The sequence below is a fragment of the Hemiscyllium ocellatum genome, chromosome 10 (genome assembly GCF_020745735.1).
Source record: "Hemiscyllium ocellatum isolate sHemOce1 chromosome 10, sHemOce1.pat.X.cur, whole genome shotgun sequence".
In the NCBI taxonomy this organism is placed as follows: domain Eukaryota; kingdom Metazoa; phylum Chordata; class Chondrichthyes; order Orectolobiformes; family Hemiscylliidae; genus Hemiscyllium; species Hemiscyllium ocellatum.
In genome coordinates, this window is record NC_083410.1 from 111888943 (window position 1) to 111909027 (window position 20085).

General features: G+C 41.4%; 1 protein-coding gene across 2 annotated transcripts in view; it reads left to right on the plus strand.

Moving 5' to 3' along the window:
• zgc:153169 (uncharacterized protein LOC767799 homolog) overlaps window positions 1-20085 on the plus strand; it is a 48202-nt gene that overhangs the window by 11518 nt on the left and 16599 nt on the right. For both annotated transcript variants that reach the window (XM_060831870.1, XM_060831868.1), the window contains exons 2-4: window positions 10337-10475; window positions 11147-11303; window positions 17908-17956. In XM_060831870.1, coding sequence (XP_060687853.1) covers window positions 10337-10475; window positions 11147-11303; window positions 17908-17956 — 345 coding nt within the window. The remainder of the gene's footprint in view (window positions 1-10336; window positions 10476-11146; window positions 11304-17907; window positions 17957-20085) is intronic.

Sequence of the window (20085 nt, forward strand, 5' to 3'; positions counted from 1 at the left end):
GGCCTCTAGTCCGAAAAGCAACCCTTCGTCACCAGTCTCTGTCTTCTACCTTGGACCCAGTTCTGTATCCAAATGGCTAGTTCTCCCTGTATTCCATGAGATCTAATCTTGCTAACCTGTCTATGATGAGAAACCTTGTCAAACACTGTACTGATGTCCATATAGATCATTGCAACCGGTCTGCCCTCATCAATCCTCTTTGTTAGAGAGGTGCTTGAGAGGTGACTTCATTGAGATATACAAGATGATCAGAGGGTTAAATCAGGTGGACAGTGAGAGCCTTTTTCCTCAGATGGTGATGGCTAGTATGAGGGGACATAGCTTTAATTTGGGGTGTGATAGATATAGGACAGATATCGGAGGTAGTTTACTCAGAGTAGTCAAGGCGTGGAACACACTGCCTGCAACACCTCCAGACTCGCCAACTTTACAGGCATTTAAATGGTCATTGGATAGGGATATGGACAAGAATGGAATAGTGTATGTTAGATGGGCTTCAGATTGGTTCCAAGGGCGGCGCAACATCAAGGGTCGAAGGGCCTGTACTGCACTATGATGTTCTATGCTATTTTAAAAAAAAAACTTCAGTTTGTGAGGCATGCTTTCCCATGCACAAAGCCATGCTGACTATTCCTAATCATGATTTGGGGACACCGGTGTTGGACTGAGGTGTGCTAAGTTAAAAATCACACAACACTAGGTTATAGTCCAACAGGTTTATTTGGAAGCACCTGCTTTCAGAGCACTGCTCCTTATCCACAACCACCTGATGAAGGAGCAGTGTTTTGATAGCTAGTGTTTCCAAATAAACCTGTTGGACTATAACCTGGTGTTGTGCAATTTTTAACTTTATATCCCTAATCAGTCCTTGCTTTTCCAAATACATGTAAATCTGTCCCTCAGGATTCCCTCCAACAATTTACCCATAACAATGTCAGGCTCACTGGTCTGTAGTTGCTTGGTTTTTCCTGACCACCTTTCTTAAGTACTGGCACGATATTAGCCAACCTCCAGTCTTCTGCCACCTCACCTGTGGCTTTCGATAATACAAATATCTCAGCAAAGGGCCCAGCATCTCTTCCGTATCGTCTGAGTTCTAAGATACACCTGAGCAGGTCCCGTGAAGTTATTCATCTTTATGCATTTTGAACCATCCATCACCACTTCCACTATAATATGAATATTTTTCAAGATATCGCTACTTATTTCCCCATATTCTATATCTTCCATATCCTTCTATACAAGAAGCTTTCTTGGCCTCTTCATGAGGACGCACTGGTTAAAAAGGCCCAATAACGTCGTCTCTTCCTCAGGCAGCTGAGAAAATTTGGCGTAGTGGCAAATACTCTTGCCAACTTTTATAGGTGTACCATTGAGAGCATTCAGTCTGGATGTGTCACTACCTGGTACGGCAACTGTACCATTCAGGATCGGAGACGGTTACAGAGAGTGGTGAACTCGGCCGGACAATCACAAAGGCCAACCTCCCATCTATAGAATCCATCTCCCAGGCCCACTGTCAAGGAAAGGCCGCCAGCATTCTCGAAGATCCTTCCTATCCTGGCAATGCTTTTCTACAACCTCTACCATCGGGGAGAAGGTACAGAAGCCTGAACACATGCACCATGTGGTTTTGCAACAGTTTCTGCCCTACTGTGGTTAGAATACTGAATGGACTCTCAAAATTTTAGCATTTGCCTGAAGCTTTGTTTTTGTTTTGCAGCTGTTTATCTATTATTTACTTATTTATGCTACTTAACTCTGTGATCTGCCTGTATCGCTCGCGAGACAAAGCTTTTCACTGTGCCTCAGTACACGTGACAATAAATTCAATTCAATTCAACACTGATGCAAAATAATCATTTAGTATCTTCTCCATCTCCTGCAGTTCCACACATAGGGTGTCTTGCTGATGTTTGAGGGGTCTATCCTCTCCCTCGTTATCCGTTTGGGCGGCACAGTGGTTAGCACTGCTGCCTCACAGCACCAGAGACCCGGGTTCAATTCCCGACTCAGGCGACTGACTGTGTGGAGTTTGCACGTTCTCCCCGTGTCTGCGTGGGTTTCCTCCGGGTGCTCTGGTTTCCTCCCACAGTCCAAAGATGTGCGGGTTAGGTGAATTGCCCATGCTAAATTGCCCGTAGTGTTAGTTAAGGGGTAAATGTAGGGGTATGGTTGGTGTGGACTTGTTGGGCCGAAGGGCCTGTTTCCACACTGTAAATAATCTAATCCTTTTGTCCTCAATATATTTGCAGAATCACTTTGGATGCTCCTTAACCTTATCTGCCAAATCTATCTCATGTCCCCTTTTTGCCCTCCTGATTTCCCTCTTTAGCATACCCCTACTGCCTTTATACTCTTGGGATTCACTTGATCTCTGATGTCTATACATGACATGTTCGTTCTTGATTTTCGAGACCAATATCTAGTTATCCAGCATTCTCTACACCTACCAGCCTTGCCCTTCACACTAACAGGAACATACTATCTCTGGACTCTCATGAGCTAATTTTTGAAGGCTTCCCACTTTTCAGCTGATGTCTGCCCATCATCAACTTTTGAATACCGACAAAATTGGCCTTCCTCCAGTTTGGAACATCAACTTTTTATCCGGTCTATCCTTTTCCATCACTTTTAAAACTAATAGAATTATGGTTGCTAGTCCAAAGTTCTCCACTGACAGCTTAGTCACCTGCCCTGCCTTATTTCCCAAGAGTAGGTCAAGGTTTGCACCTCCTCTAGTAGGTATAGCCAGGCAGTGAATCAGGAAACTTTTTGTACACCCTTAACAAATTCCTCTCCATCCAAGCCCTGAACACTATGGCAGTCCCAATCTATATTTGGAAATTAAAATCCATCAACCAGAACCACTATTATTCTTGCAAATCTCCTTACAATTTGTTTGTCAATTTCCTCCTGACGACTGGAGAGGTTGAAAGTACAATCCCAATAAGGTGATCAATCACTTGTTATTTCTCAGTTCCAGCCAAATACCTTCCCTGGATGTATTCCCAGGAATATCCTCCCTAAGTACAGCCACAATGTTATCCTTATCAAAAGCGCCACTCCCCCTCCTCTTGCGCACTCCCCTCCCAGCTTTCGATCCTTTGTATAGCATTTATACAGCATTAAGCTGCTAGTCCTGTCCATCACTAAGCCACGTCTCTCTAATTGCTGTGATATTCCAGTTCCATGTTCCCAACTGTGCCCTGAGTTCATCTGCCTTGGCCATCAGGCCTCTTAACATTGAAGTAAATGCAGTTTAATTTATCTGTCTGACCTCACTCTCTGCTTTATTTCTGCCCGCACTGACTGTTTGACTTGATCTTTTTCCCGACTGTACCAGTCTCAGACTGATATTTCCTCACTGTCTCCCTAGTTCCCAACCAGTGCCTCCACCCTCTCCAAACTAGTTCAAATCTTCCCGTGCTGTGACCTTTCCCACACTGGTTTCTCCAAGGTCCTCTGTGAATTTCTCTGTTCATCATTTTTCTTAGACAAAATCCAATATCCATACTCACTTAAAATCAAACAGCAGAGCAGTTAGCTGTGCAGAGTCACTGCTAGGTCAGACAGCAGTGCAGGTTTGTTTCTGTTTGATTCACTTCCCATGTGGTCACTGCCTTTGCCTGTCTTCCTTTTGTTGTTGTTTTGATATTTTTGTCTCTGAAGTTCCAAAACAGTGCAACAGCTTAGAAAACAGAAAGTAATGCTACTAGAATTCAAGGAAATCACTCCAATGCTGACAACACATCCAAAAAAGGAATAACTGTTAAAGCCACAATTTTATCCTGTCCTCCATCTTGGCTAGTGTTGAATTGAAAGGAAGACTTTACTGTGTTCAGTGGTAGGACAGAAGATTGGCCAAGTTTAAGAACCAGGAAAGAATGGTTAAAATATGAAAAGGGGTTTAGTAGAATATGAGTGAGCTGGCTTGTCATGTGAAAGGTGATTTCACTTCTGGTCTCTCTACTATTGCAAAGATGTTAACTTGAAAGGGTTCTGAAAAGATTCACAAGGATGTTGCCAGGGTTAGAGGATTTGAGCTACAGGGAGAGGCTGAATAGATTGGGGCTGTTTTCCCTGGAGGGTTGGAGGCTGAGAGGTGACCTTATAGAGGTTTATAAAATCATGAGGGGCATGGAAAGGATAAATAGACATGGTCGTTTCCCCTGGAGAAGGAGAGGATATAGGTTTAAGGTGAGAGAGGAAAGATTTAAAAGGAAGCTGAGGGGCAATGTTTTCACGCAGAGGTGGTGAAGGTGGGTATAATTACAAGATTTAAAAGGCGTCTGGAGGGATCCATGAAAGCAAGGCTTTAAAGGGATATGGTCTAAATGCTGGTAAGTAGGATTCGATCACTCTGGGATATCAGGTTGGTGTGGATGAGTTGGAGTGAAGGCTCTGTTTCTGTCCTATATAACACTATGACTTTAAGTATTTAAATAGGGCAAGTGGAACAAATGTTAGTGTCAGCCCTTCAACAAATAAGTTTAGATAAATAGAAAATAGTTCACAAGGAAATGGTGGTGTATGGAACAGGTACTTTGCACCTATAAATAAGGACATGAATGACAGGGAGGAAATTAAAACAATTGCTGTCACCAGGGAAAAGATACTATTGGAAATAAAAATGGCACCCCAAGACAGGATGGCGCGTATCCTCTGGACTATCTCTGATCACACAGCGGTACATTGGAGGTTAAAGACAAGAGTGAGGGGCTAGGTTTGCGGCACTGGTGTCTGAACCCTTTTCTCCTTAAGGATTCCAAATGTGTGGAATTCTTTTTAAAGGTGTTTCAGGAATTGTTGACTATCAACTCAGGCATGGCTAGTAGTCCGTCCATGCTATGGGAGACTGCCAAGGCCTTTATGATCATCACCAACGGGGTGAAGTCTGGGAATTTTACAATTGATCGGAGTAGTCTGCAAGGCCACCCCCTCTCACCATTGTTGTTTCCGTTGGTGATAGAACTGCTGGCAGAGGCCATTCGTCAGTACGTCCACATAACCGCTCTGGAATTGGGATGAGCTACTTCATATTCGGCTAGCTGGAAGGGACAGAAGGAGGAACAGCAGCATCTACTTGAATCACAGTTGAAAGCCTCCAAGACGCACATTTTGAATGGTCTTCGATGACTAAGCTACAGCGAATCACGGCCCCCCCGGGCTGCCTTGAATTCAATACTGACACAAACTGCTAAGAAAGAACTCGCTTTTGTTAGACAAAGGCTGTTCGAATATGGGAATAGGCCAGGAAAGTATTTAGCAACCCGACTAGGAAAATGCATTCTCCCCAATCCGTGACTGCAATCGGAGACAGTGCCGCAGTCCTTACATATGATGCTAAAAAGATTAATGATGCTTTTCGGAGCTTTTACTCTGAATTCAATCAGTCTGAAGGTTGTGAGGACAGGAGGGCTAAAATGGAGACCTTTGTTAGGAACCTGGACCTCCCAGGGGTAACCTTGGAACAGGACTGTCTCCTTAATGCCCCCTTGACATTTCAGGAAATACAGGAGGCAGCTAGACCATTTCAGAGTGGGAAAGCGCCTGGCCCTGATGGTCTCCCGGGTGAGTTTTATAAGGAGTTTATAGGGATTCTGTCAGGGCCGATGTTGGAGATGTACAATCACTCCTATATGCATGAATGCCTACCACCATCTTTGAGAGAAGCTAATATTTCCTTAATTCTTAAGAAGAAGTTTCCTGAGGATCTTGGCACTGACATTGGAAAAGGTGTTGCCCCATATTAAAGAGGACCAAACAGGCTTTATAAGAGACCGTAGATCCTCTAATAGTATTAGAAGGTTGCTGAATGTGGTCCAACTTTGTCAGCAATGATCGATTCAGGGGTTAGTGATTTCCTTGGACGCAGAGAAAGCATTTGACTGGGTGGAATGGCCATATCTTTTTTATGTCTTGGAACAGTTTGGGTTGGGTGGGGTCTTTGCGAGGTGGGTGGAGGTTTTATATCGCCACCCTCTGGCCACGGTCATCACCAACGGGGTGAAGTCTGCAAGGCCGCCCCCTCTCACCATTGTTGTTTACCTTGGTGATAGAACCGCTGGCAGAGGCCATTCGTCAGAACGTCCACATAACTGCTCCAGAATTGGGATGGAGGACACACAAGATTACACTGTACATGGATGATGTCCTTCTGTTTTTGCCGAACCTGATGATCTCCATACCCCATGTGGTACAATATATCAATTCATTTGGGGCTGTTTTAGGATATAAGATTAACTTTGGCAAATCAGAGGCTCTGCCCATGGGTAACCTCAAGGATGCACCAAAGATTGAAGGTGGCCCAAGGTTCCCTTTTAAGTGGTCACGGGTGGGGTTCCGGTACCTAGGCATTTTTATTACCCCCAAGTTTGATCTGTTATTTCGGACTAACTTTGCTCATTTGCTCAACAATATTAGACGAGATCACCAGAGATGGGAGGGTCTTCCAATTTCTCTCATTAAGATGAATGTTCTTCCTTGTTTGCTTTATCCCATGCGTATGCTCCCTATAATGTTTCCCGGGTCAACGCTGTGGAGACTCATGGGTTAGTTTGGTTCCTTTGAATGGCATCATGGGTGGCACCTCATCAAACTTATTAAATTGCAGTTGCCTCAAGGAGGGAGAGGAGTTGATTTCCCAGACATCAGGAGGTATCAGTTGAGTTTCCTGCTGTCCTTTGTCTGTAATTGGGTAGGTAACGATACAAACTCAATATGGCTGGATATCGAGGCCTGCCAGGCAAAGTGCCCTCTTATTAACCTATTGTTCATGGATAAGATGAGGACAGTTATGGACCACTGCCGGAACCCCACGTCATTAGTACAGTCAAGGCATGGAGGGTGATGCATCAGAGTGAGGGTTGCTTATCCAAGACTTTGCTGCAAATGTGTTGCTGGTCAAAGCACAGCAGGTTAGGCAGCATCTCAGGAATAGAGAATTCGACGTTTCGAGCATAAGCCCTTCATCAGGAACAAGAGGTATCCAAGACTTTGCCACTCACCCCCATAGTTGGTATGCCAGGGTTTCAACCAGGGATGATACACTCAGGGTTCAAACTCTGGGCAGCAAGTTTGGGAGATTTGTTTGAGAGGGAGGTTATGATGTCTTTCGAGCAACTGAGCCGCAAATACGGGCTGCCCAGCAGAGACGTTTTCCGTTTTTTTTTCAGGTTAGGGGTTTCATCCAGAAGAAGACCACGCTTCTCACTAAGCCCTATAAGCCCGAGACACAGAGGTTGTTGCTGTGTTCCACAAGAACCCTCTCAGTTCCTGGGCCTGGCAGGACATTAACCGGTTATGAGAGGTCTGGGAGCAAGTGCTGGGAGTGGAGATCTCTTCTGAAACATGGGAGAACATGTGGGAGAATGTGAGAAAGTGTAGGTACTCTTACCCATTGCTTCTGGACATGCCACAGGCTCCGTGTTTATTGCTGTGGTGGGAGAGATAGGGAGGGTATTGAGGACTGAAGTCAAAGTAGACCCAATATCTCTCCTCTTAGGTCTACTGAATTTACCATCTTTAGACAGGCATGGGAAGAGACTATTTAATATTCTTGCATACTGTGTATGGAAGAATATTCTGATGAATTGGGTGTATGAGAACCCACTGGGATTGCTGGGATGGCAGACATTAATTATGGAGCACATTCGCTTGGATTTATTTTACAAACATGGTGCACCACACAACAGACCATTTTTATAAGACATGGCAGCCCTACTTCAGTTATTTGAATATAGATTTGTCAACTATCTTAACTAGGACATTTGGTTAACCAGAATGGTTAGATTTGTCAAGCCCTGGGCCCTGAAGAGGGGTCTCCTGAGTTAATACGGGAATATATACAATGGTCACATTCTTTTGTTTGGGAGCTTTATGCCGATCATAGCTGATCGGTCTTCCTGATTTTTTTTTGTTTTCTTTTGCTTTTTTTAAATCTATTAGTCATTTATTTATTTATTGGTGTTATTTTGCAGTGTTAAGGTTTGTTTTGTATTATAGGATAGGTTAGTAGTTTGTAGACAATTGTAATTTGTGGGTTTTTTCTCTTTATTATACTGGTTTTTGTTATTGTTTGTATTTTTCAATAAATTTATGTTTGGAAAGTCAATTTTTTTTGCTAATAAGTATATTTGAGTGTGTTTCATGAATTTATTCGAGGTCTATTAGGAATTACTCATCAATAGGTGGGGAGATAAAGAAGATAAAAGGTAGATGAAAGGGACCTGTAGATGCTCCACACTTGAATTTCCAAAAGCATTTGATAAGGTTACTTCACAAGACAAGAGTTAATGTATTAATATAGATAAATGCTTTGTAAGCTAACAGGAAGCATAAAGTAGAGATAAATCAGTTTTAAGCTTGGAAAACATGGACTTGGAGAGTACCATGAAGATCCTGTTGCTCAATTCTTTTTGCAATCAATATCATTGACTTGGATAAATGGATAAAACGTAAGGCAACTAAATTTGTCAATGACTCCAATGTGGGTTAAGTAGTATGTTATCAAGAAGAGATAAGGGATAGATAAATTTAGTTTGACAGGTTAAGTATGTGGGCAAAAGATATGGCAGATCAGAGTATAATATGGAAAATGTGGCAGGGAGAAAGAAAAGCAGCAAAACAAAACCCGCGGATGCTATAAATCAGAAACCGAAACAAATTGCTGGAGAAGCTCAGCAGGTCTGGTAGTATCTGTGGAGAGAAATAAGAGTAATCGCTTCAGGTCAGGTGATCCTTCCTTAGCTTGCTATTTATGTGGGGAAAGATTGTAAAACTTGGTGGTCCAGAATGACCTAGGGACTGTGGGATATGGGTAAAGTAGTGTTACTTCTGCAATTATAATAACTTATACAAAATCAATGAACTCACACCAGTGTGGAATTGTTTCAGCCAAGAGCGGAGTCAACAAGAATGGAAACTGTGGAGGAAATGCAAAATTGTTTCTGTATTAGCTAAAAGTGTATGCAAGAAAGAAACGGGACAGCAAAACAATGGGAGATATTACAGGCAACTAGATAAGATGCTGTGAGGGGAGGAAGTTAAGCTAGATACGCCTGTACAAACAGTAGGTATAAACATCTGTTTCCCACTTTTACAGGAACACAGGAATAAACCCCAATTAAAAGGTTCTTTACAATAAGATGCTGAGAGGGGCGGCTCAGATGGAGGGAGTAGATAATGGTAAGGAAAGGATATGCCCATCAATGACCCACAGCAGGATGAGGTCAAACAGCCGTCTGAGGCCAGAAATAAGCATTTTGTCACAGACAAGGCCGGATAAGGCAAGAGACAAACAGGAGTAATGGGTACTGGTCTTACGGAAGTGGAGGATGTAAACAGGGGAGAAGCAATGAAATAAAAAAAATGTAGAAACCAGATTATATACATATCAAGTATTCGTTGAATTCGGTGTATTTTGTCCCTGCCTTGTGGACAGTGGACATCGCACCCACTTGCAAGTGTGAAATAAATGACATTACTGATTCAGATCTTGTCTCGGACTGAAATTATTGAAGTGAGTGAGCTTAGTTTCTCACAGTACTGACCTGGTAATTGAAGCAGGAAAGGTTATGCAGTACAACAAGTAATTGGGAAGGCGGATGGAATGTTGTTTCTTGCATGGGAAATTAATTATAATGTTGGGTCAGTTTATTGCAGCTGTACAGAGCCTTTGTGAGCTGACATCTGCAGTACTGTCTGTAGTTTTTTTATCTCGTCATTTGAGAGTAGACATAATGACCTTAGATTTAGTTCAGAGAAATTTCATGCAACTCATTACTGAGATGGGAATGGGAGAAATAACTTTTGAAGAAAGAGTGAGCAGGCTTGATTCAAAGAATGAGTGGTGATCGTATTGAAACAGGAGACTGGATGTGGTGGCAACTAGGAAAATGTTTTTCCTTTGTGGGCAAGACTAGAACTAGGGGACACATTTTAAGCATTTCCCTTTTAAGAAAGATGAGAAGTTCTTTTTCAGAGAGTTGTTAGCATCTGACATTCTCTTTCCCTCAGAAAGCAGCGCTTTATCAAATTTGGGTAAGGCTGAGTTGTAGAATTTTGATTTTCCAGGGAATCGAGAGTCATACAGGATGGAAACAGCAAAATGGGGTTGAGGCCATCTTGAGGTCTAATTAATTGGCTGAGAAGACCCGATAGGCCTACTCCTGCCCCTAATCTTGATTTTTAAGTCTTTTGTTGCCACCACGTTTTCTGTTCACCCAGGCCGTTCCAAAGTGTTACAGACTTTAGAACAGCACTGCAGTGTAATATCTCAAACTGAGATAAAGCAAATTGATAAATTAAAGTTTGCTTCTCCTTCAACTTCCAGAACTAGAAAATGACAAAGAGACTGGCTGCTTTGTGGTCGGCCGTGGGGGCTTCCCAAACAAAGCTGGAGTTGTTCAGTGTGATGCTGCAATCATGGAAGGGCTGCCGGGGCGTTTTGGAGCAGTCGCAGCCCTGCCTGGGTAGGTGTTGACTGTCAGCTGTAGTCATTATCACTGTACGTGGCTGCTTCCATTTTAATCAGGACTGTTGACTTATATATCCTATGTAATGTTATGGAATGGTGTAAGGTGGAATGAATAGCCTCTTGTGTTGTATCTTCCAAATTTACCGATTCTTATCATCAATTAAAACCCTGTAGGGAAAGGATCTTTGAAATTGCTCTTGAAACTTGTGTAACTGTCTGATACTTTGTGTCCCTTAGTTGATTGGGTATTCACCAATTCATTGAATTATTTTTGTGTATTTAAATGAGCATACACTATTTTCTAGATCCTTTCACAGTGTGAATCGTTTATTTTCAATTTGTCTCTCCTGCTTGTTTTTTGTTGCCATATTTGAATTAATTTGCCCATTTCCCCAGATTGCCCCACATTTGACATTTCCCATAGATTTGATTCACCCAGAGGTTCAAGCCTTGATATCGTGCGAGCAAAAGAGTTCTTCAAGCCAATTAAATATGTTCAGTATTTCACATCCTATCACATCACATCACATCACAACACAGCACCAATTATAACTTTTCACTTCTGAAAGTTTGTGCAGCTAAAGAAAAATGACGCAACAATAATGAAAAACGTGTTAAATTTCTTTTATAACTGTATTTTACATTTTTCATTATGCTTTGTAATAGTGTTGGTACCCCACTGACAGTGGCTCAAATGGTGATGGATAAGAGCGAACATAACATGCTTGTTGGAGAAGGAGCAGTTGCCTTTGCCAGAGAACAGGGATTCCGTATTGAAGATAACAGTGACATGATGACTGAGGCAAGCTTGGCTGCCTATGAGGTGATTAAACAACAGTCTCTATACACCTGTGACTGACACTCATGCATATAATGTTTCCACATTAGCTTTGTAGATTTAGAACAACTAGTTTAAAAAAAATCTAAAATGCAAGATCAAAGTTCATTTTTGAGCCCCAGTTAGTATTTTAGCTTGCAGACAATTTATGCCAAAAAAGTTATCATGCTGCAGCTTTCTCACTTAATTGTTATTCTTGCACAGTTGGCCCTCGCACCTGTTCTGTCGTTTAGTTAGATCGTGGTTGATCTGTGTTGTCTCTTGCCTTGGTTCTGTCAACCTTAAGGTAATCTCCTTTTACCTAACCCATAATCTCTGTGTTTGACATTTCCAGTTGACCCCAAGTTGATTTGGGGGAGGGGGGCTGCTGCTGTTGGGTAATAAGGGAGTTGTTCCAGATTTGCACATTCCTTGATGTGAGCAAATGCTTCCTGTCAGCACCCCTGAATGGCCTGGCTTTGATTTTTAGCTTTATGCCCCATTTTCTTGGATCTCATCAATTGTGATGAAAGCAGATCACAAAGATTGCATTAGATCATCTCAAAATTAACACTGACAAAGGCAGATTCAAATTGAATGCCACAGTTGGAGGATTGTGTTGAGGGTTGGATGAACATGGTTTGTTATTTTTAAAATAAACTTGTTCAAGGATATTGCCAAGTTCCACTGACTGATACAGCTGCGTAAATATTAGCTTCTTGCACCATGGAGGACCTAATCAATAGAAAGATGCCATTGAGAATAAAAAATACATCTACAACTTTTCAATGATTAACCAACAAACTGAAGAATTATCCAGCTATGTTGTATGTATTGATGATTTGCTTGTGTCCACCCAAACCTGGGAGGAATATTTACAACTCTGAATACACTGCTGAGGCACAGAGGGCAGGAGTTCAGAGTTTTGGATCATTGGGATCTTTTTGGGGTAAACATGACTTGTAAGAGAGGCACTGGTTCGATTTGAATGAGAAGGGGACCAATATCCTCGCGGGGACATTTGTTCCAGCTACTCGGGAGTCTTTAATTTCCTAAAGGGGGTGGAAACCGAAGCAATTGTGATAAAAGGGCGAGGCTGGTAGAGTAGACATGGTTGGCTTATCTAATAGGTGCAAGTGAGGACTGCAGATGGTGGAGATTAGAGTCAAGATTAGAGTGGTGCTGGAACTGCACAGCAGGTCAGGCAGCATCGGAGGAGCAGGAAAATGGACATTTCGGGCAGGAGCTCTTCATCAGGAATCGAATAGTCAAGGCAGACATGACCCTGGCAGAGAATGAGTTCAGACTGATAAATTAAACTGCATTTACTTCAATGCAAGAGGCTTGGTAGTAAAGGCAGATGAACTCAGGACATAGTTGGGAACATGGGATTGGGATAACAGCTATTACACCAATGTGGCCTAGGGGTGTACAGGACTGGCAGCTTGTGCTCCAGGGTATAGATGCTGTTGGAAGGATAGAAAGGGAGGCCAGAGAGGAGGTGGAGTGGCAGTTTAGGCTATGGATAACATTACAGCTGTACATACAGAGGGTATTCCTGGGAGATTGTTCAGTGAATGTATTTGGGTGGAACTGAGAAATAAGAAAGAGATAATCACTTTGTGGGGATTGTACTATATTCACTCCAGTTGTCAGCGGGAAATTGGGAACCAAATATGTAAGGAAATCTCAATTATTTGTAAGAATAATAGGGTTGAAATGGTATGGAATTGTAACTTTCCAGTTTGGACTGGGACTGCCATAGTATTAGGAGCTTGGATAGAGAGGAATTTGTTCAATGTTTACAAGAAAACTTTGTGATTCAATATGTAGAACATCTACAAGAGAATGAGTAATACTTTGACCTCTTGGGAAATAAAGCAGGGCAAGTGACAGATGTCAGTGGGAGAGCACTTTGGGGGAAGTGATCATAACTGTTTTAAAGCTAGTAGAATTGTGGGCAAGCATAGTACTGATCAAGAAGTTCAAATTCTAAATTGGAATAAAGCCAATTTTGACCGTATCAAACAGGAACTTTCAAAGGTTGAATGAGGGAAGTTATTCACCGGCTTTTAAAAATGAGATGAGGTAGTATGTTCTTGTAAGGGTGAAGGGTAAGGCTGATAGGCATACAGAATGCTGGATTACTAGTGACATTGAGGTGGTGGTTTAGAAATTGGAGGCGTGTGTCAGCTATAGACAGGTCAGATTGTTATGTTTGGTTAGCATGGAGTAGTTGGACCAAAGGATCTACTTCCATGTTGTATGATTTGAAATCATTTAATTGATTTTGATTGTTTCCATGCTGTACATCTCTAAGACTCTGACTCTATGACTAAATAGCCCATTTAGTTGTAAACTTCACCAAAAAAGACTTATTTGGGCCCTTCTGTGGAAAGCCAACTAGCACCAGCGAATGCAATTAACAGCTAGTTTGGATTTTCCTGTGTCGAAGATGATGTAATAGATTGTGCAGAACATAGGCATCAATGGATTTTAACAGAATTAATTTTGAATTTCTGCATTGCAGTGGCTTAACTTTGTTAAGGAGAAATGAAATTTGAATTGTCAGAGTGCTGAATGTCTTTGACAGCTTGAGACCTATGTTAACGAAAATACTAGTTTTCATAGCACTGAATTCTGCTAAGTCGTGCCATCAACTAATTCAGTTTTATTCCAGTAGAATGAATGAGATTGGGGATCAACCAATCAGCCTCTCCTTCTAGCACAAACCTTACAAACCTGGCAACATCCTTTTCATGAGAGTTGAATTCACATCCGCAGAAATGTTTAGCGATAGAATAAGAGAACTCTGACTTTGGCTCTGCAACATTTTGAATTTTATATATCCAATGACTTAGCAGAGATTGTTATTTAAATCTTTGTGATCCATGCTGGAAAAGACCATTTTTCTTTCCTAAAAAGCCGAGATTGGTTTGGTGGAGTTAACTGCCATAACAAGAATTTGAAAATCATTTACGTCTTCGGCAGAAGCAATATCATTGCATACGTTTCATTAAGAACAAATGTGATCAAAAGGGACCTGTCTGATATAATTGTCTGGGAAGATTTTGTTTATTTAATGTAAATGTGTAGCAACGTCCAAATAAAATCAAGTAAAACAAAAATAGATAGTAAATTATAGTGGGAAGTGAAAGTGTCTTTCACATATATCTGTTGGTTTATTTTCTGTGGGAAAGTGTTATCCAAGTTGATTATTATTTAATAATTTGGATTCTAAAGTAGAAGAAAAATGCATTTTAGTTTTCATTACTGCAAGAATCTGAGCTTTTGTCGTCATCAGGAAATCAGGTTGAAAAAATGGTAAATGGGGAGTGTTGCTGAATAAAGAGACCTTGGAGTACAGGTTCATAGTTCCTTGCAAGTGGATTTGCAGGTAGATAGGATAGTGAAGAAGACGTTTGGTATGCTTTCATTTATTGGTCAGAGTATTGAGTACAGGAGTTGGGAAGTCATGTTGCGGCTATATCGGACATTGATTAGACCACTTGGAATATTGCGTGCAATTCTGGTCTCCCTGCTATTGGAAGGATTTTGTGAAACTTGAAAGAGTTCAGAAAAGATTTACAAGGACGTTGCCATGTTTGTAGGGTTTGTGCTAGATGGTGAGGCTGAATAGGCTGAGGCTGTTTTCCCTGGAGCGTCAGAGGCTGAGGGATGACCTTACAGAAATTTATAGAATCATGAGTGGCATGGATAGGGTAAATAGACAAGGTCTTTTCCTTGGGGGTTGGGTAGTGCAGAACTAGAGGGCATAGGTTTAAGGTGAGAAGGGAAAGATTTAAAAAGGACCTGAGAGGTAACATTTTCACAGAGTGGTGCATGTATGGTTTGAGCTGCCAGAGGAAGTGGTGGAGGCTGGCACGATTACATTTAAAAGGCATCTGGATGGCTATCTGAATAGGAAGGGTTTAGAGGGATGTGGGCCAAGTGCTGGCAAATGGGACTAGATTAGGTTAGGGTATCTGGTCAGCATGGATGAGTTTGGACCAAAGGGTTTGTTTCCGTGCTGTACGTATCTGTGACTCTACGTAGATAACAACATAATAATAACAGTTGTGATTACTGCTAAATGAAGAGCAAGCTACCTCAGGAGGGCATTGTTGAGATGTTTGTTGATGAATTCTCTAACTGTCAGAGAGGGAGCAGGATCCAGACAAGGTTCATGCAGTGGACAGATGCTGCTCTTCACAATCTCAAAGCAGTCCTGGCTGGGAACCATCCTGCGATGCTTACAAGGCAGTGAGAAGAAAACTCCAGAAACAGAAGGCTGTGGGAGTGTTCCTGAAGAGTCATCCTACAAAGCTGTTGGAGACTTGGATTTAAGGATCCCATGCTAAGTCATAGTCTGAGTCAGGAGTTTGTTTTCACAGTCAGAGGGAGAAACATTCTTTCAAGAAGATAGCATCGGATGAATGTGCAGCAATTTTCCAAAAGAAAGTAATTGCAGCTGAGCCAGAAACCTTTGCCAGGAGATAGGAATGGATCTTTACTGAAATTTGAATGTCAGTAAGATTATTGCTGAGATGAAAAAGACAATGTTTTTTTCTGATGTCATGCTGAAATTGTTTCAATTGTTATTTTCTAATGGGATACAGTTTCTTTTTTGTGCAATAAACATCGCTCTTGTTTTATCTTGAAAGTACGCTCAGAGCCTCATAAGAACAGGTTTAAACTCGGTTATCCTTCAAACCAAATGGGAACCTGAACAAAGGAGCAAAAGGAGAGAAAGTGAGAAGGGAAAACAGTTGAATGAGTGGATCCTAGAATGAAGCATATTTCCTTTTCACTGCTGGACAGCAAAGGTCCTTGGGCAAAATTCTTGTCTTGTCAGCAATTCAAGTCCTTAAGTGGTCAATTGATAGACGCTTAAGAACCTCAACTAACCTCTTTCTCCAACCACCTACCTTGCTGGTTGATGGCAAAGATTTGATTGGATTTATTGATTTATTCCTAGTTTGGGAAGCCATGGCCATGAACCTACCGTGTTGAGGGGTCCTCCAATTGACCCAACCTGGAGGCAGTTGGAGGAACACTTGGTGATTCAAAGGCTCTGAAAATCACCTTTGCTCTTGCCTCTGACCCTCACTCTGCCCGGGGCAGAAGATAAGGCGTTCTTCGGGTGGTGAAGGAGTGGCCACCTTCAAGCCCAGGGCATCAATGTGAACTCCACCAGTTTTCTCATTTTCCCCTCCCCTCACCTTACCCCAGTTCCAACCTTCCAGCTCAGCACCGCCCTCATGACCTGTCTCACCTGTCAATCTCCTTTCCCACCTATCTGCTCCACCCTCCGACTTATCACCTTCACCCCACCTCCATCCACCTATTGCACTCTCAGCTACCTTCTCCCCAGCCCCACCCCCTCCCATTTCTCTCTCAACCCCCAAGGCTCCCAGCCTCATTCCTGATGAAGGGGTCCTGCCCAAAACATCGATTCTCCTGCTCCTTGGATGCTGCCTGACCTGCTGTGCTTTTCCAGCACCACAATCTCAACAATCCCAAGGCAAGCTACTATTTAAATCAAGAGACACTCCCAAAAAAATGCAGTACAAATAGATCTTGGAGTTCTTATACATGAAACACAAACAGCTCGCATGCAGGTGCTGCAAGTGACTAAGAAGGCAAATGGAATTTTGGCCTATATTGCAAGGAGTTGGAATTCCAAAGTAGCAATGTCCTGTCACCACAACACAGGATGTTGGTGAGACTGCACTTGGAGTACTGGGTGCAGTTTTGATCCCTGTACTTGAGAACAGATCTGTAGGCAGTGGAGGAGTTCAAGAGTTTCACTGGGTTGATTCCTCGATTGGAGGGCTTGGTTTCTCAAGAATAGTTAAACTATTTAGCTCTTTAATCATTTGAGTTTAGAGAATGAGGAGCAATCATTCTTTTCGTAAAATACCTGTTCTGATGGAGTTTAATAAGATAGTGTGGGGAAGATGTTTCCAGCAGTGGGGAAATCTCAAACTAGAGGAATTAGTTACAGAACATGGCAACACTCATTTAAAGCTGTGATATAGAGGAATTTCTTCTGGGGGCAGTGAATGTCTGGAATTCTCTACCCCAGCGAGTTGTGGAAGCTAGATGGCAGTAAGCATTTCAAGTGGAGGTAGATAGCCCTCAAGTCCACAATACTTCAAAAGCTTTGAGCTGGCATGGAAGAGGAAGTGAGCCCTGTGGCACATCAAGATGATCTTATTGACTGGCATGGCTGGCATGAGGGGCTGAGTAGCCTACTTCTGGTCCTATTTCTTGTGTTCTTATGTAAAGGATTATTGTTTTATATTCGTGGGTTTGGAGACTTATTAAAATTTATGGCATATTCTGGATTAACACATCACTACTTAATTATGATGCCGCTTCATTTATAGGTTATAAATGTATGAAATTATATATGCTTGTCAAATGTTTTATTCAATAGCATTGCTAGATGGGTTCAGAAGGGAAATGAAAAAACACATAGGCTTCCAGTAATTTTTGTACATAATTTTCACATGAAGTCCTCAGTTGTGCAAATGCTTTGCTTAAGATTTTTCTGTTTGTTTCATTTTTGATGATTTTTTTAAAAAAATAGTTTCAATTTGTCCAGGAATTTTTGCAGAGTCGCAAGAGCCCTCCCAAAAACCATGACACTTTAGGTAAGAAATGTCTTGCGTACTGTTGCGAAGTTAGGTTGAGTAACTGTAAATTGGGAAGAAGGCAGTTAAAATTTGGTGTTTTTAAAATGCTAGGGGAGGAAGCATTGCATGGACCCTTTTAAAGATGGTGCTTTTTCTGGACTTAGAGATTTAAAATGGACGTCTATGACAAGCCACTGCAAAGTTTGAGTAAGGAGAGGACCTGAATTGAAACATTTGTATTGAAAGGCCGTACAGTTAACAGGCCAATTTTTTTTTAACCAAGACAACAGCCTTTTGAATTTAACCAATCAATTTGAACCAGGCCCTTAGATACCAAAACCCTATTAAAATTAAATCTTATGATTTTGACAACATAGAACCAATCCTATTCTAAGAAATATTAATATGTCATCAAGGGTATAAAAGAAGGGGGCAGTTGAAAAAAGACAGAGAGCTAACAGCCATCCGCCAAAGCTAACAGCTCTCAAAGAGAATCGCTGGCTCTCTCAGTCATCTATGTATTAGAGAAAGCACCATCTAAATAACAACAGTACCAATGACAGAGAAGACATTCCTGACAGATGAATCGACAGAGAAGGCGCATAACATTCTGGAGGGCATGTGACCTGGCTATAATTTTGAGGCATTAAATTCGGCTTCTGTTTTTGTGATCTGAGTGGGTCTTGTATTTATTGGAACAGCATACCATTAAAATCTTGTTTTACTCTGGAATAGTTAGTAGTTAAAAGGGATTTATTTGGTTTGTTAATAGTTTAGTTAATTTGCTCACTGTTAGAGTTAGATAAATAAATTGTTACTTGTTGATTTTAAAGTGAGTGTCAGGGATGTATTTCATTTAACAACTAGAATTTGGTGAGTAGCAGGTTAACCATTTTTCACACTCTCTGCAGATTATAGCGTAGGAGACTCCTCTTTGGGTGTATTGGTTTTCGGTTCTCAGAGTGGGGGGGGGGAGGTCAGCCTCAGCTTCCATTTTGGTATTGTTATAAAGCAATTTCCTTATTACATTATATAATTCTAGAGTTCATTACAACCTGCAGTCAATCTTGCTAGTTAAATTAACGTAATCAAATAGGTATTGTTCATTTTGCTAGAGCCATGTTTCAAACTTTCTCATTCTGATTAAAACTTAAAGCATTACAGACTAAACCAAAAGCTATTTGGAGCAGAAGGGATTCTTCAATAAACCTTCAATAGTGCAACTAGTCAAAATGTTTTCATGTTGCCACAAAATGCAATTGATCTCAAATATCCACAATAACGGTTCTGACAGACAATGCAAGCAGTTATTTACCTTTTGGTAGAGTTGGTACAATCATTGAAAGATGATGAATAATCTGGAACCTAAGCCAATTTGGCTGAGTTGAAATTAAGTACCAGTATAACAAGCCTGGATAGTTGGTTCAGTTAGAATGAAATGTGAAAATACATTAATTTAGCAAGTTGAGCCTCAGACTAATTGTGTGAAGCCATGCAGATCTCATTCCTGACCTGGTAGAGATGGCAGTATAGTGGCAATCGTATTGGTGTTCATAATCCAAAGACTAGGATAATTATCTGAGGAAATGGCTTCAAATCCCACAACCAGCTGGTGGATTCATTTTTTTTGGAATACTTTGCTAATTAATAAAAACAACATTGTAGTTGAAATCTCATTTCAGTCATGGTAACTGTGGAACTGTCATTGATTATTCTAAAGTCTCATTTGAGAAGTTATCTTCCCCAGAAGCAGTGGCAGCTGGGTAATTGAATTTCTTCAAGGTTGTGTTCAGTTTTATGACCAGAAAGGAAACCAAGGGTATTGAGGTGGACTGGGAAGTGGAATTGGGACGAGAACCCAATGTTGCCGCAAGTTCCTAAGGCCAAATGGCCTACTCCTGCTCTTCAGTCCTGTGACAATTACAGACCCCGTCCTTTTCCAGGTAGTGGGAAAAATAAATGGGGATGAACTTGAGGAATATCTGTATGAAATTAACCTAGTACATTAAGTCCACACTTTAACTTCCTGAAAATTGCAATTTAAAGTGGAACAGCTCTAAATAAGCACATTTTCCCATTAAATCAAATGTAAAAGCTATGGTTGGGTTCTGAAGGACTTCACACATTCAAGAAACCAGAAATTCTAA